At 60.5% G+C, this 11,745-nt stretch overlaps 1 protein-coding gene across 7 annotated transcripts in view; it reads right to left on the bottom strand.

Annotated features, from left to right (window-relative positions):
* Positions 1 to 4,446: 4,446 nt before the first annotated feature.
* SHANK3 (SH3 and multiple ankyrin repeat domains 3) overlaps positions 4,447 to 11,745 on the bottom strand; it is a 50,989-nt gene continuing 43,690 nt past the window's right edge. For 5 of the 7 annotated variants that reach the window (XM_088837606.1, XM_088837608.1, XM_088837609.1 and 2 more), the window contains exon 22: positions 4,447 to 6,963. In XM_088837606.1, the coding sequence (XP_088693732.1) occupies positions 6,369 to 6,963 (595 nt within the window). In that variant the 3' untranslated portion in view covers positions 4,447 to 6,368. Of the gene's footprint in view, positions 11,107 to 11,745 lie in introns of all 7 variants that reach the window. The other 2 variants (XM_088837611.1, XM_088837612.1) reach the window with 2 other exon arrangements.

Here is an 11,745-nt window from a genome sequence, read left to right as displayed (position 1 = left end):
ATGAGGTCACATCTCTACCTGCTGGAGGAGCAGTCTCAGGGCCCGTACCCGGGCACAAGGTCTCAGCTGGCCTATCTGAATGCCAAGGAGTCACTCCTCACTTACGTGACCGTCACGAGGCACCACCTACCTCTCCTGCCCACGTGTCAGGACACCTCCTGTCCTCTTTCCAGGCACAAAGCGTTTCAGATAGTCAGATGACGTCACTTCTTCTACCTGAGCATCTTCTCTAACTGAATGTTCTAACTGCGAGGTAGGTGGATGGCATCACCACCTTGATGGACATGAGTCTGAGCAAGCTCTGGGAGTCGGTGATGGACAGGGAAGCCTGGCGCGCTGCAATCCATGGGGTCGCAAAGAGTCGGACACGACTGAGCGACTGAACTAGCTGAATTTTTCCTCTCGTGTAACTGTCATGTCACATCCCCCTCAACTGAACACCCAGGAGGCCACATGTGTCTTCCTTGCTGATGGAAGCGCGTCTCCTCTCCCTGACTCTGCGGGTCTCTCTCCTTCCAGCTCAGGGCCAGAGACCTCAGACAGGAGAGTGGCTCTGTCCCATCTCCTCTACCTGAGGACCGAAAGGTCTCACATCCTCGGAGTGTCAGGAGGTTGCATCTCACCTCTGTGAATGCTCTGCGGCCTCAACTGACACAATGAAAGGCAGGGGTTTCCGTGTCCCCACCTGCCTGCTGGGCAGTCTCTCGGCTCCTGCTGGAGGAGGTCCTGGTCTCCCTGTCGGAATCCTGAGCTTTCATCTTCTCTACCTGCGCACCATGAGGTCTCCTCTCCTCTCCGTAAGTGTCCGAATCTCCCATCTCAGCCCCCGGTCTGAAGTCTTTCTCTGCCCTTCCTGAGTGTCCTGAGGTCTCATCTCCACTATCTGAGGGCCATGAAATCTGGTACCTCCCATCTGAGCACAAGCAGGTCACACAGGCCCTGAGTGTCGGGGGTCTCACCTCCGCCTGACGCGCCTCTTCTGCTCTGTATCTGGAGGTCCAGACTCTGCTCACTGAGTGACCAAGGGGTCTCCTGTCTCCGGCTGCAGTACAAGCATGTCTCATCATCCCTCTCTGAGCCCTCCTCACCCCTGGGCATCAGGCATCTCCGTCTCTCCTATCTAATCGTCAGGACGTATCATTTCCTCTCTCATGTCCAGAGACAACCTCTCGTGCACTTTGTTCGTTGTCAGGAAGTTACCATTTTCTCTACATGACTGTCCCCAAATCTACGCTCCCTGAAGGTCAGAAGGTCTTGTCTCTCTTATTACAAAGCCAGAACATGCCTTTCATCTTTATTTACTGGGACCTATCCCCCTGGTGAGGAGCAGGATGATTAAATTTCCTTACTTGAGTTCAGTATTCATTGTTTCCCTTCCTATCAGGCAAGAGGTTTTATTTCCCTGATAAAAATGCAATCGGATCTCAAGAGTATCAACTATTGGAGTGGCACAAGTGTTTTATCCCTGCTGCTGCGTGTCAGAGGCCTGCTCCTCCTCACCCTGACTGTGAGGGGCTTTGCCTCCCCTCCAACGGTTTCAGAGCTCTTAGGTACCGTGTCTGCCAGGGGTCTCTAACTTCCCATGCCTGAGTGTCACAGGACTTGTTTCTGCTACTTGAGTCTCAGGAGGACTCTCCTCCCACACACACGTTTCCAAGGTGTCTTTCTTCCTCTCTCATCACACGTGGCCTCACCTCCTCTATCTGAAGGTCTGCAAGGTTGTATTTCACCTCCCCGAGAACTTGCTTATTTTAACTCAGTAACAGATTGTGCCTAATAAAGTAATCAAAAAAAGACTGAAAATACAGTTCAAGAAATGGCAGCAGGAATTCAATAAGTGATGTTACAGTGCTGACTGTTAGAGATTATCCAGGTGTTTTTACAGGATTTTGTTGGGCATAAAATCGAAATGACATTTAGATTCATGTGAATCGTATAACAGAATGATGTAACCATTTATTTTAAATGTAATACGTACAATTTTCTGGAAATCATAACGTTTGCAAGCTTGTTTGCAAGCTTTTTAGTATATAAGATGAAAATGTAAGATAAAAGCTTCAAAATGGAAAGGGGTACCCAGATTTTCAAAACATTTAGGGGTTACACAATAACAAAGTTTGAAGATCCAGTGTCTAGATTTTAGAAGAAAACCATCGTGTGACTCTGCAGAGCAGTGGCCACTTCTGACCCTTAAACAGGTGGTGGGCTGCCGTCTATGGGGTCGCACAGAGTCGGACATGACTGAAGTGACTTAGCAACAGCAGCAGCAGCCCCTGCTCCCAGCCACAGGGATATGTTGACTGTCAGACACGCAGACCAGCAGGTTTAGCTGTGTCATTAAATTTAATGGAGGAGTGACTTTGTTTGCCTTCTCCACACTGTTCTGAAGAGCAAAGGAGAGACAGGAAGGGACAGGACAGTTAGGCTTCTGGGACCACAGGATGGGGTCTCAATGGCTCCTGGTGGCTTGGCTCAGGCCAAGGTGGAGCTCCCAGCACAGGGGGCAGGACAAGGGGTCCCCCCCACCTGAGGCTCCTTCTCCCTATTCTCGAGCCCCACCCTCCCCATCCCCGCGAGCCCCTCTCTCTTCCCCAGCCTCCTTCCCGCCCTGGCTCCCTCTGCACGCCCCCACCTGGGCCGTCCAGTGCCCACCTCCAGCCCAGCCCCAGCCGGCTCCCGCCTGCCCCGCCTCACTCCTCCCAGCCTGCTAACTCCCACCAACCCTGTCATTCTCCAGCATAGGATTCTCCCTGCAGAGCAGGACCTTCCTCATCCATCCAACCTCAGTGCCCAGAGCTGCCCACAGGACCTGCAGGGTGGTCAGCGGTGAGGGCCACCTGCAAAGCGCTCTCTGCTCCAGGCCGCAGACTGCATGCTGGTGAGATGCTTAGGGCCCCTGAGGGGATAAAGCTGGGACATTCTGAGGTTGTGAGGAGCCAGGAGGGAGCAGGGAGTTCACCGTCCTGAGTGAAGGACGCGGGGAGGCTGCAGCTCACTCCGCGCCACGACCCTCTGCCATCCCTCCACCTGCTTCTCTGATCACGGCGTCTCTCGAAAAGTCCCGGTCTTGAAAGTTCTGACGCATTTCCTGAGGCACTGAGGTGTCTTCTGACCCACGGGATATCTGCCTTCTCCCCAGGACCTGGGGCCAGTATGGCAATGCCATTTCCACGCTGCGATCCCACTGCCGTGCCTGCTGGACTGGCCCCCAGTTCCAGGCCCAGTTCCAGCCGGACTCAGGGTCCCACATGCGGCTCAGAAGGGACCGACCCACGGCTGCCACAGCGCTCGGGCTTGGGGGACTCAGAGGCCCCCTTTTCCTCCACATTCAGACCCTCCCAGGTTCCCACTTCCTTCGAGGCCACTTCTGTGGGACGACCACAGTTTACAACTTGAAAATGAAGCCAAAAACGTGAAAATATGAAAATTAGAAATTGTGGAGCTTTCTAGACAGATTCCAAGCCTCTCTCAAGGTCCCAAAGCCAGTGGTCACCATCTCAGCCTGCCAAGGGCCTTTGCCTTCCCGAGCAGGCCTTCCAGACGCCCACCTGCTTCTCAGAGCTGCTCTGCCTTCCGCCCGCCCTAGGTAAAGTCACCTGAGTCCACTCCCCTTCTGCACACAGGGCTTCACTCCATCCACCGTTCTTATCCTTCCTGGCATCTTCTCGCTTCCCTGGAGGCATCACCCAGGTCCCATCCTGAGTCGAGGTCTACATGTGCCATGTGTGATGTTCACACTCCACCTTGACCCAGTGTGGCGTGGCTCTGCACGCATTGCCCTCCTAGAACCCCACCAGGTGCCCAGCTGGTCTGATGGCCCACCCCTGCAGTTTCTGGCCCTCTGTCAGACCTCAGCCACAGTCTCCACCCTCCACGGCTCCCTCTGGGTCTCTTGTCCACTCGCTTCGCTATACCTCCCCCTTCTCTCTTTGAGGTGCCCCTGCCCTTCCTGGAAGCTACTACCCTCCCCACCAGATACCATACCAGATTTGCCACATAAATGGCTGGTGGCAGCTGGCTCAAGTGGAGATCTGAACTTGGGCAGAAGCTGTTGGGGCAGGAGAGCACAGGTAGACAGGAAAGGGTTCAAAGACAGGAGCAGCAGAATTTAGGGACAGCTGGACACTAGCGGGAAAAGGACAGAGGCTCCGGAGGATACCCGCACTTCTAGCTCAGGAGGGGTCACTCACTGGGCTGGTGAGCGGAAAGAGAAGCTTCCAGCTCAGGAAGCACGGGCTCAGGCCCAGGACAACTCGGAGACAGCGAGGCAGAAAGAAGCCAGGCACGCGGGCGTGGAGCAGCAGGAGACCAGGTCGGAGACAGGATCTGCAGGTCATCGGTGGAGGCGGCCGGACGCCTGCTGAGGGCCAGGGAGGCTTGTGCGGCCTGTCCAAAGGAGGGCAGAGTCTGCGCTTCCAGTGTCTCAAGCAGGCAACTGAGAAATGGTTTCATTTCTTATAAATTTATTACATAATAATATTATAATTATTATCAATAATAATAATATAAGAAACATAGATCTCTGTGGGGTGTATCACAACGTCAGGGTCAGCAGGCCTCGGGGCTGGAGCGGGGGGAGAAACCCCCCAGGTGGAGCTCCGTACAAAAGGAGGGCGAAGCGGAACTGACCCTGTAAAGTTAAAAACCCAAACTGAACGGAACCGAAACCCACAGGTGAGTGAGACGAGTGTGTATGTGGCAGCCTGTTACAGTGACTGCTGTGTGTGTGACCTGGTCTGTCGGTGAACGGGTTACTGGGTGTGAATCTGCCCAGGGCATGGGGCCGGTGGGCCTGGGCGGGGCAGGTGGGCACAGACCGGCGTGCCAAGCCCCTGGGCTGTGAAAACTTCTGTTTTCTGGGTTTTTTAATTTTTATTAAAAAAAGCTAGAAATATAAACAGAAACTCGTGAGTGACGTGGATGGAGCTTAGTCCAGACTCCAAACCCTAGGTTTAAAAACGTCCCGGGCCCCCCACCCCACAGGTCATTGCTGAGTGTGAGGAGTCACAGTAAGGGGGGCTGGGGTGCCCACTGGGGTCTTTGCCTCTCCCCAAGGCTTGCAGCGGCCTGATTCTAGGGGTGCCCCTATGATCTCCCCTAGAAGCCCAGCGGGGGCGGAGCACTGCCTCCAAGGGCCCTTGGGGGCCTCTCCCAAGCAGCAACGCTTCACCCAGAAGGCCCACTCAGGCTCCGCGAGGCTCTGGAGGGACAGGCTGGGCAAACAGCAGGTCCCAGGGTGCGAGACGACCTCTGACTTTCTTTGGAAGTGGAGACGGGGTGCTTTCACAGGCACACACCCATGCACGCACCCTGTGCAAGCTTCCGAAGCCCCCACACTAGTCCAGAGTGGCCCTGTGGGACCCCCCTCCAGTCAGGCACACAAGGGGCTCCAATGCACTCAGTCGCACCCCGAGTTTCACACACTCGCACATGCGCGCACACACAGGGCTGAACTGGCGACTTCAGGTCTGAGGCAGGGAGGCGTCTCTGCTGTGGTCGCCCAGCAGCGTGGGGAGGAGGCTAGACCCCTGCTGGGGGGAGACCCTGTGAGGGAGGCGGCCGGGGGCAGGTGCCAGGGCCCTGCGCCCACACCCGCCCCGGGCGGCCCTCCCAGGCCGCGTGGCCGTGCCAGCGCCCACAGGAGTTGCCGCCTGCGCCCCTCCTCCACGCAGCACCTGAAGGGTCGGTGGGGATCACCATAGCTCAGCGAGGGGAGGGGGCCCAGCGGGGCCCCGGGGCGGGTACGAGGACCCCGGCCAACCCCAGACCAGCTGGAGCGTCCCCTGCCCAGTGTGGGGCGGCAGTGGCAGTTGAGGGGCCAGAGATGGAAGACTGGGCAGCCGCAGCAGAACTGGGGGCTGGAGGGCAGGGGAAGGGAAGCTATTAAGGACAGAGATATTTGTTCCTTTTCTTGTTCCAAATATAGAGTGGATTAAAATATGCAAAACAGGGGGCTCCTTGGCCCCCAACCGAGAACCCCAATGTCTTCCCCCCTCCCCCCGAGTCACCAAGGTGTGTCTTGACCTCGCATGCTGGACTAGGTTACCCCCTCTGGGAAAGTAGCCACCAGGAGCTCAGCGGGAGATGGTCAGGCTGGGGCACCCCGCCCCGACCCCCTCCCGCTCCAGGCCCCCACGGCCCGCGCCCTTCCTGACCGTGTGCTGGGTGGGGCTCGACGGCCTGGGAGGGCGCTAAGCAATGTACAGGGCAAGTCTCCGAGCGACAGCGAACAGGACGATTCATGCAACATTCCTGGCCCGGGCGCCGGTAGGGTGGGGGCTGGGGAGTGGGCCGAGCCCGCAGCCCGGGGGCGGAGGGGGGCCCTGCCCGCAGGGCGCGGCCGGGGCGCGGGGAGGGGGCGGGGGGCGTCAGCTGCCGTCCAGCTGCCTAAGCGCGCGCTCGATGTTCATGCGGTGGCCCACGCGCGTGACGCCCAGCTCCACGAAGTCGTCCTTGGTGAGCGCCGGCAGGTGCGCGCCCTCGATCTCGTGGTCCTCGAAGCGGTCGCGGTGCTCGCCCAAGTGGATGCTCTCCAGCCAGTCGCCCACGTCGAACTTGCTCCAGAGTTGCAGGGGCTTTTGCTGGAAGGGCCGGCGGGGGCCGGGGGCCCCAGAGCCCGGGCCGGGCGCTGGCGAGGGCAGCGGCGAAGGCGAGGGCGAGCGGCTGCGCGCGCTCACGCTGCGCACCACAAACCGCACCTCCTTCGGCTCATGCGGGATGGAGAGGCTGGACGACTTGAGGATGGTGGGGGGCGCGAGGCCGAAGGGCCGCCCCGCGCCCCCCGCCCCCGCCCCCAGCCCCTCCACCCGCTCCAGCGACGCGGGCTTCACTGGGCTCGGGGCGCGCCGCGCCACAGGGTAGCGGCCGCCGGGCCGCACCGGGTAGGAGGCCCCGCCGCCCGGGCCCCCAGGGCTGCGCTGCTGCGCTGAGATGGTGCTCAGCTCACCGAGGCTGCTGAAGAGCCTGCGGAGGGAGAGGGGGTCAAGGCCAGGTGAGGGGTACCAGGCAGGGCGGGGCCGGGCGGAGGGGCGCGGGGCCAGCGGCCAGGAGGACGCTGGGGGCGGGAAGCGGGGTGGCTGGGACCGGGGGAGGGGGGGGCCTTAGGGCCAGAGGGAGAAAGGAGGATAGGATCCTGTGGTTACTCTGGCCTGGCCCCCAGAGTCAGAGTCAGTGCCCTGCTGGGGGATGGCGAGCCCTAGACTGAAGGGAGTAAAAGTCCTGGCCCCTCTACTCCATGGGCGCTCAAGAGAGCAGGCTGCCTGAGCAAGGGCAGTCTCTGGGGCAAAGCGCTGACCCCCCCCCCCCATTTCTGACAGCCCTAGACACCAGCTCTGGACACCACCCCATCACCCATACCCTAGAGTAGGACTGGCAGTACCCCTCACCACTTTCCCCTCCGTTATCATGAGACCCAGAAAGACCTGAGCCGGCTGCAGGGCTGGCTGAGTCGTGATACAGGCTGGTGGCAGCACAAGACTGAACAGTCCATGAGGTCTGAGACAGACACCAGGCGGCGTTCACACCCACACAGAGCAGCAGCGCGTGCAGGACTGGTGTGAGGCCGCGGTGCACCCATGACACGCGGCCTCGCTGTGCAGGACAGCACGCAGCAGCAGCCACGGACGTTACACACATGCAGCGGCAGCGGCGGCGGCCTGCCCATGGCAGTGACAAGCAGCGTATGTGCAGAAGCAGCGCACACTCACAGACACGCGCAGGTGGTCTTCACTCCCCAGCGTCGCCTGACAGGACCCGGCCTTCAGCCCCTCCACCCCCCAGCATGGCCCGACGGGGAGGACTCCTCCAGAGAAAACCCACTCCTGTATCCCACATCGCCCCCGCCCAGTTTCTCTCCCTAGCCCCTGCTGTGGCCAAGGGAGGCCTCGGGGAGCCGGCCATGGCACCGGAGCCCCACGAGGCCAAGCACAGCAGAGATCCAGGCGGGCAGCGCACGGACGGTGAGAGGCATGGGATGGGCATGCTCACTTACACAGCCGGCGCTCAGGACCACCGCGCAGCTAGACAGAGCAGCCACATGCAGATGGGCAGGAGAGAGCAATGAGAGACAGAGTTAGCGCTGGCGGCCGAGCGGGCGCGGCCCAGCACAGCGCGGACCACAGCACGCAGCCAGGTGGGGGCCCGCTAGCCAGACACCCAGAGAGGAGGCTCGGAGGCAGTGGGCCGGTGCAATGGGAGGGAGCACGCTGGAGCTGCAGGGCGAGGGGAAGTGGAGGCCAGACGTGGGCGGGTCTGGGCGGGCCTCTGGCCTGCCTGTGGCCTGTTCTTTGCTCTGTGGCCTTCACCCACAGGCTTCACTCGGAGCCGTGTGTGCCAGATGCTCAGCAGATGCCTGGCACTGGGGGTGCTCTGTGGCCTGTGCTGCTGCTGGCCTGAGGGCTGCCCTCCAGCTGCTGGCCCGCCTCCCTGTCTCTGCCCTTGCCTGAACTGGGCTAAGGACCCCTCCCCTGGGTTCCCCCACTTCTGTGCCATCCTGACTGGCACCTGCCCCACATTGCGGAGGGCACCCCGAGCATCATTCCTCCCCTGAAAGCAGGTCTTGTCTTTTCCTCTCTCACCGGTGCGCGGCCAGCCTCTCCCAGGAGACCCGGCTCTGTCCTACTCGACCTGGTTTCCGCTGCCTGGCCCCCTCTCCTCAGCCTCTGTCCCCGCTGCCTCGCCCAGCTGCTCAGATCCAGAGCAGAGCCTCTCGAAGAGGCCAGACCGTGCTCTCCCCACCCCAGCAGAGAGGGGCTCCAAGGGCACCTGGGTGACGCTCAGGGAACAGGCACCGGTCATTCGAAGAACCCTCTTCTCCCCCACACCTGGCCTCCGCGGCACCACCTGGATTTCGGGGCAAAGAAGTGCAGCAGTGGAGGGTGGGGAGGGCCCCAAGGGGCTGGAGGGAGCCCAAGAGGTAGAGATTGCTAGGGAGGGCAAGGGAGCGGAGCTGGGGACAGCACTCCCGTCCCCGTGCCCAGGCCCCCACACATCCCACCCAGGCCCGGGGACCAGCGTCGCAGGATGGAGTCCTGTGTGCCCACCCCAGGCGTCTCCTGGAGCGGGGTCAGGAGCCCTGGCAGGAGGTCAGCTGGAGGCCAAGGATGAGGGCACAGTGGCTCAGAAGCGCCAGGGAGGCCCTGCCAAGGGGAGATCCTGGCTGTGGAGCGGGGCACCTGCCAGAGGCTAGGGCTGGTGCCAGGAGGTGAGGGAGGGAAGGACTAGAGGGCCACGATCCCCTGGGGCCTCGGAGGGAGAGGGTTCGTCACACTCCGACAGCTGTCCCCCCGAGGCCCCAGGGCCTGGCAGGAAGTGTCCAGGGATGCCTTGGCCGGGGGTCTGCTCCTCCTCCCCTTCCCCTTGGGAACAGGGAACTGCCCACATTGCCCCGGGCCGGGACCCCCGGGGTGTCCCTGGTCAGGTCCACGTTTCCACACCACCTCTGCACGGCCGCCACTGTCCATCACCGCTCTCCGCACTCTGATGGCCTCCCTGCCAGGCCCTGACCATGGCCCGGCCCGGTCACAGCCCCGCCGGCCTCCCAGAGGGCTTCTGGCCACAGTCTCTAACACGTGTCCCTCACGAGTCACCTGCACCCCCGGACGCCTCCTGGTCTTTCTCCAGACAGCTCAGCCAGGCTCCGCGGTCCTCAGCACCCCTCCCACCGGCATCTGAGTCTTGTGCTCTCTGGCTCACTCCCGACGCCGGGACCGGTGAGGTCTGCTGTCACGCTCCCCTCCCCTTACCCAGTCCCTGCAGTCGCCGCGGGTGTCAGCAGAATCCCCTTGCTGACCTGCGCACCAGTTTCCCTCCTAGGTGCCTTCCCCTTCCTTTCTAGATGGTCCCCCAGTTGGTTCGCACTTTCTTCCAGGCCACGGCATCCGCTCCCACCCTTAGCTGCAACCAGTGTGTCCACGAATGCCGCATGTCAGAACAAGCCAGTCTCTCCTGAGCCCCAGACCTCTGCTGGGGCCTCCACACGTGCTCTCCTCCCCAAGTCCTTCTCGCACCAGAGGCCTTGGAGCCCCATCAGCTGCTCCATCTCTTCACCCAACTCCCAGCATTAACCCAGGCCTTTCTCCTCATCCCCCAGCAACCTCTGACCCCAGGCCTTTCACGGTCTCGCTCAGGACCTCTTGCCTGGCTTCCTAATTGTTGGCCTTGACTCCTGGCACATAGGTCAAAGCCAGGAACATGATATGCGGGGGCGGGGGGCGGGGCGGGATGCTTCAGTCTCAGGCCTGACTGCCTGTCCACCCAGCGGCGCCGACAGGCAAGCCAAAGCCCACCCCGGCCCTGGCTGCTGCCTGGAACATTCCACCACTACACTCATGCAAGGTAGGTCTAGGCCTGTGGCCTCCTGCAGGTTAAGAGCCTCATAGAGGGAAGTAACCCTTAAGAGGAGCTCAAACGATTCGGGCTGGGACACCGCGGGGCACCCTCTCTGGCATCAGCATCACACTCCAGCCCTGACGTCTCACTGCCCACACCAGCTCACGGCTCCAAGCTTGACACACTCCAGACGCCCCGGCCTTCCTCCAGGACCCCTTCCCACTCCTCCAGTGGAGTTCATGGCTCCTGAGGCCCTGATCACGTTCCCCTGCAAACACACCTCACAGGTCTTCCACCTGTGAGGACCTCCTCAAGGACAGAACACATCCCGGCCCCTGTGTCCTGCTCTGGCAGGCACACGACAGGTCCAGTTTCAAAAGAGCAAGTCCGGTGGGCCTCGAGGCACCTGCAGTCACATCAGGCTCCAGCCAGACTCCCAGATGCAAGCAGGACAGGGCTCACAGCGCGTTCCCCGAACAGGGTTCTCCACCACAGCAGAAATGTACGTCTTCTGTGGGATGATAACTAGCGACCCCTAAGGAGGCGGTCAGACCACAGCACGCCGCACAGCAGAAGTTCTGAGAAGCACCGGCTGAGAAGAAAGCTTGCCAACTTTGTGTCCAAAGCCATTTCACCACGAATCTTTTTAGGTAAAATCAGACGTGCAGGGTCAGACATGAATAAAACTGAGAGCCAGAGCAGAACTGAGTGTTGCGGTGGGGCTCAGAGACAGGCAGCCCTCAGGCCACATGTGGGATTCAGATCCAACCACAGGGTCTGGAAGACAGAGGGAGTTTAGAGCGGATGTGGGGCTCTGAGAAGATTGTCCTGCTTGTCAGGCTAGACTGAAAGCTAGAAGCACACAGAGAGAGCTGGTCTGGGATCAAAGTCTGAAGCAGCCGAGTCCATGGGCCTTCCAGATGCATTTCCACAAATTACCAACCTTCAAGGCCTTGACATAAGGGATAACCTCACCTTCCCCTTCTGAGATCTCTTTAGATCTCCAGGCCACAGAGTGTCTTGCTGCTAAAGGGACACAGAGCCTGGACTGAGCCGTCAGTGGAGAAGGCGGGCAGAGCGAGTACTTCTTCCCCTGTGGTGTCTCTCTGGTGAGGAGATGGGCAGGCCTGGAGCCAGGCGACAAGGCTCGGGGGTGTGACCCACCGAATGCCCATGGCAACTGCCCTCGAGCTTCAGCTGGGATCAGTCCTGGAAGGAAACAGCCCCACCTGGACACCAGAACTTCCTACATTTGAGACATGTCTCCAGTAGACAGTGTCAGCAACAGCTTTGTCATGACGTAAGAAGTGAGGGCCACACTCTAGCCACTGCTGGCTGCAAAGAAGAGCTGCCCAGCAGCCCCAACCGGTAACACAGCCGCTGTGGCCACACGGGGGGCGGACTGCCTGTGGTCTC

The sequence above is a fragment of the Moschus berezovskii genome, chromosome 6 (assembly GCF_049115385.1).
Source record: "Moschus berezovskii isolate FMDL1 chromosome 6, NW_MosBer_1.0, whole genome shotgun sequence".
Taxonomy (NCBI): Eukaryota; Metazoa; Chordata; class Mammalia; order Artiodactyla; family Moschidae; genus Moschus; species Moschus berezovskii.
Note: the sequence above shows the minus strand (reverse complement) of the source record. Positions and strands in the feature narration are given on the sequence as shown.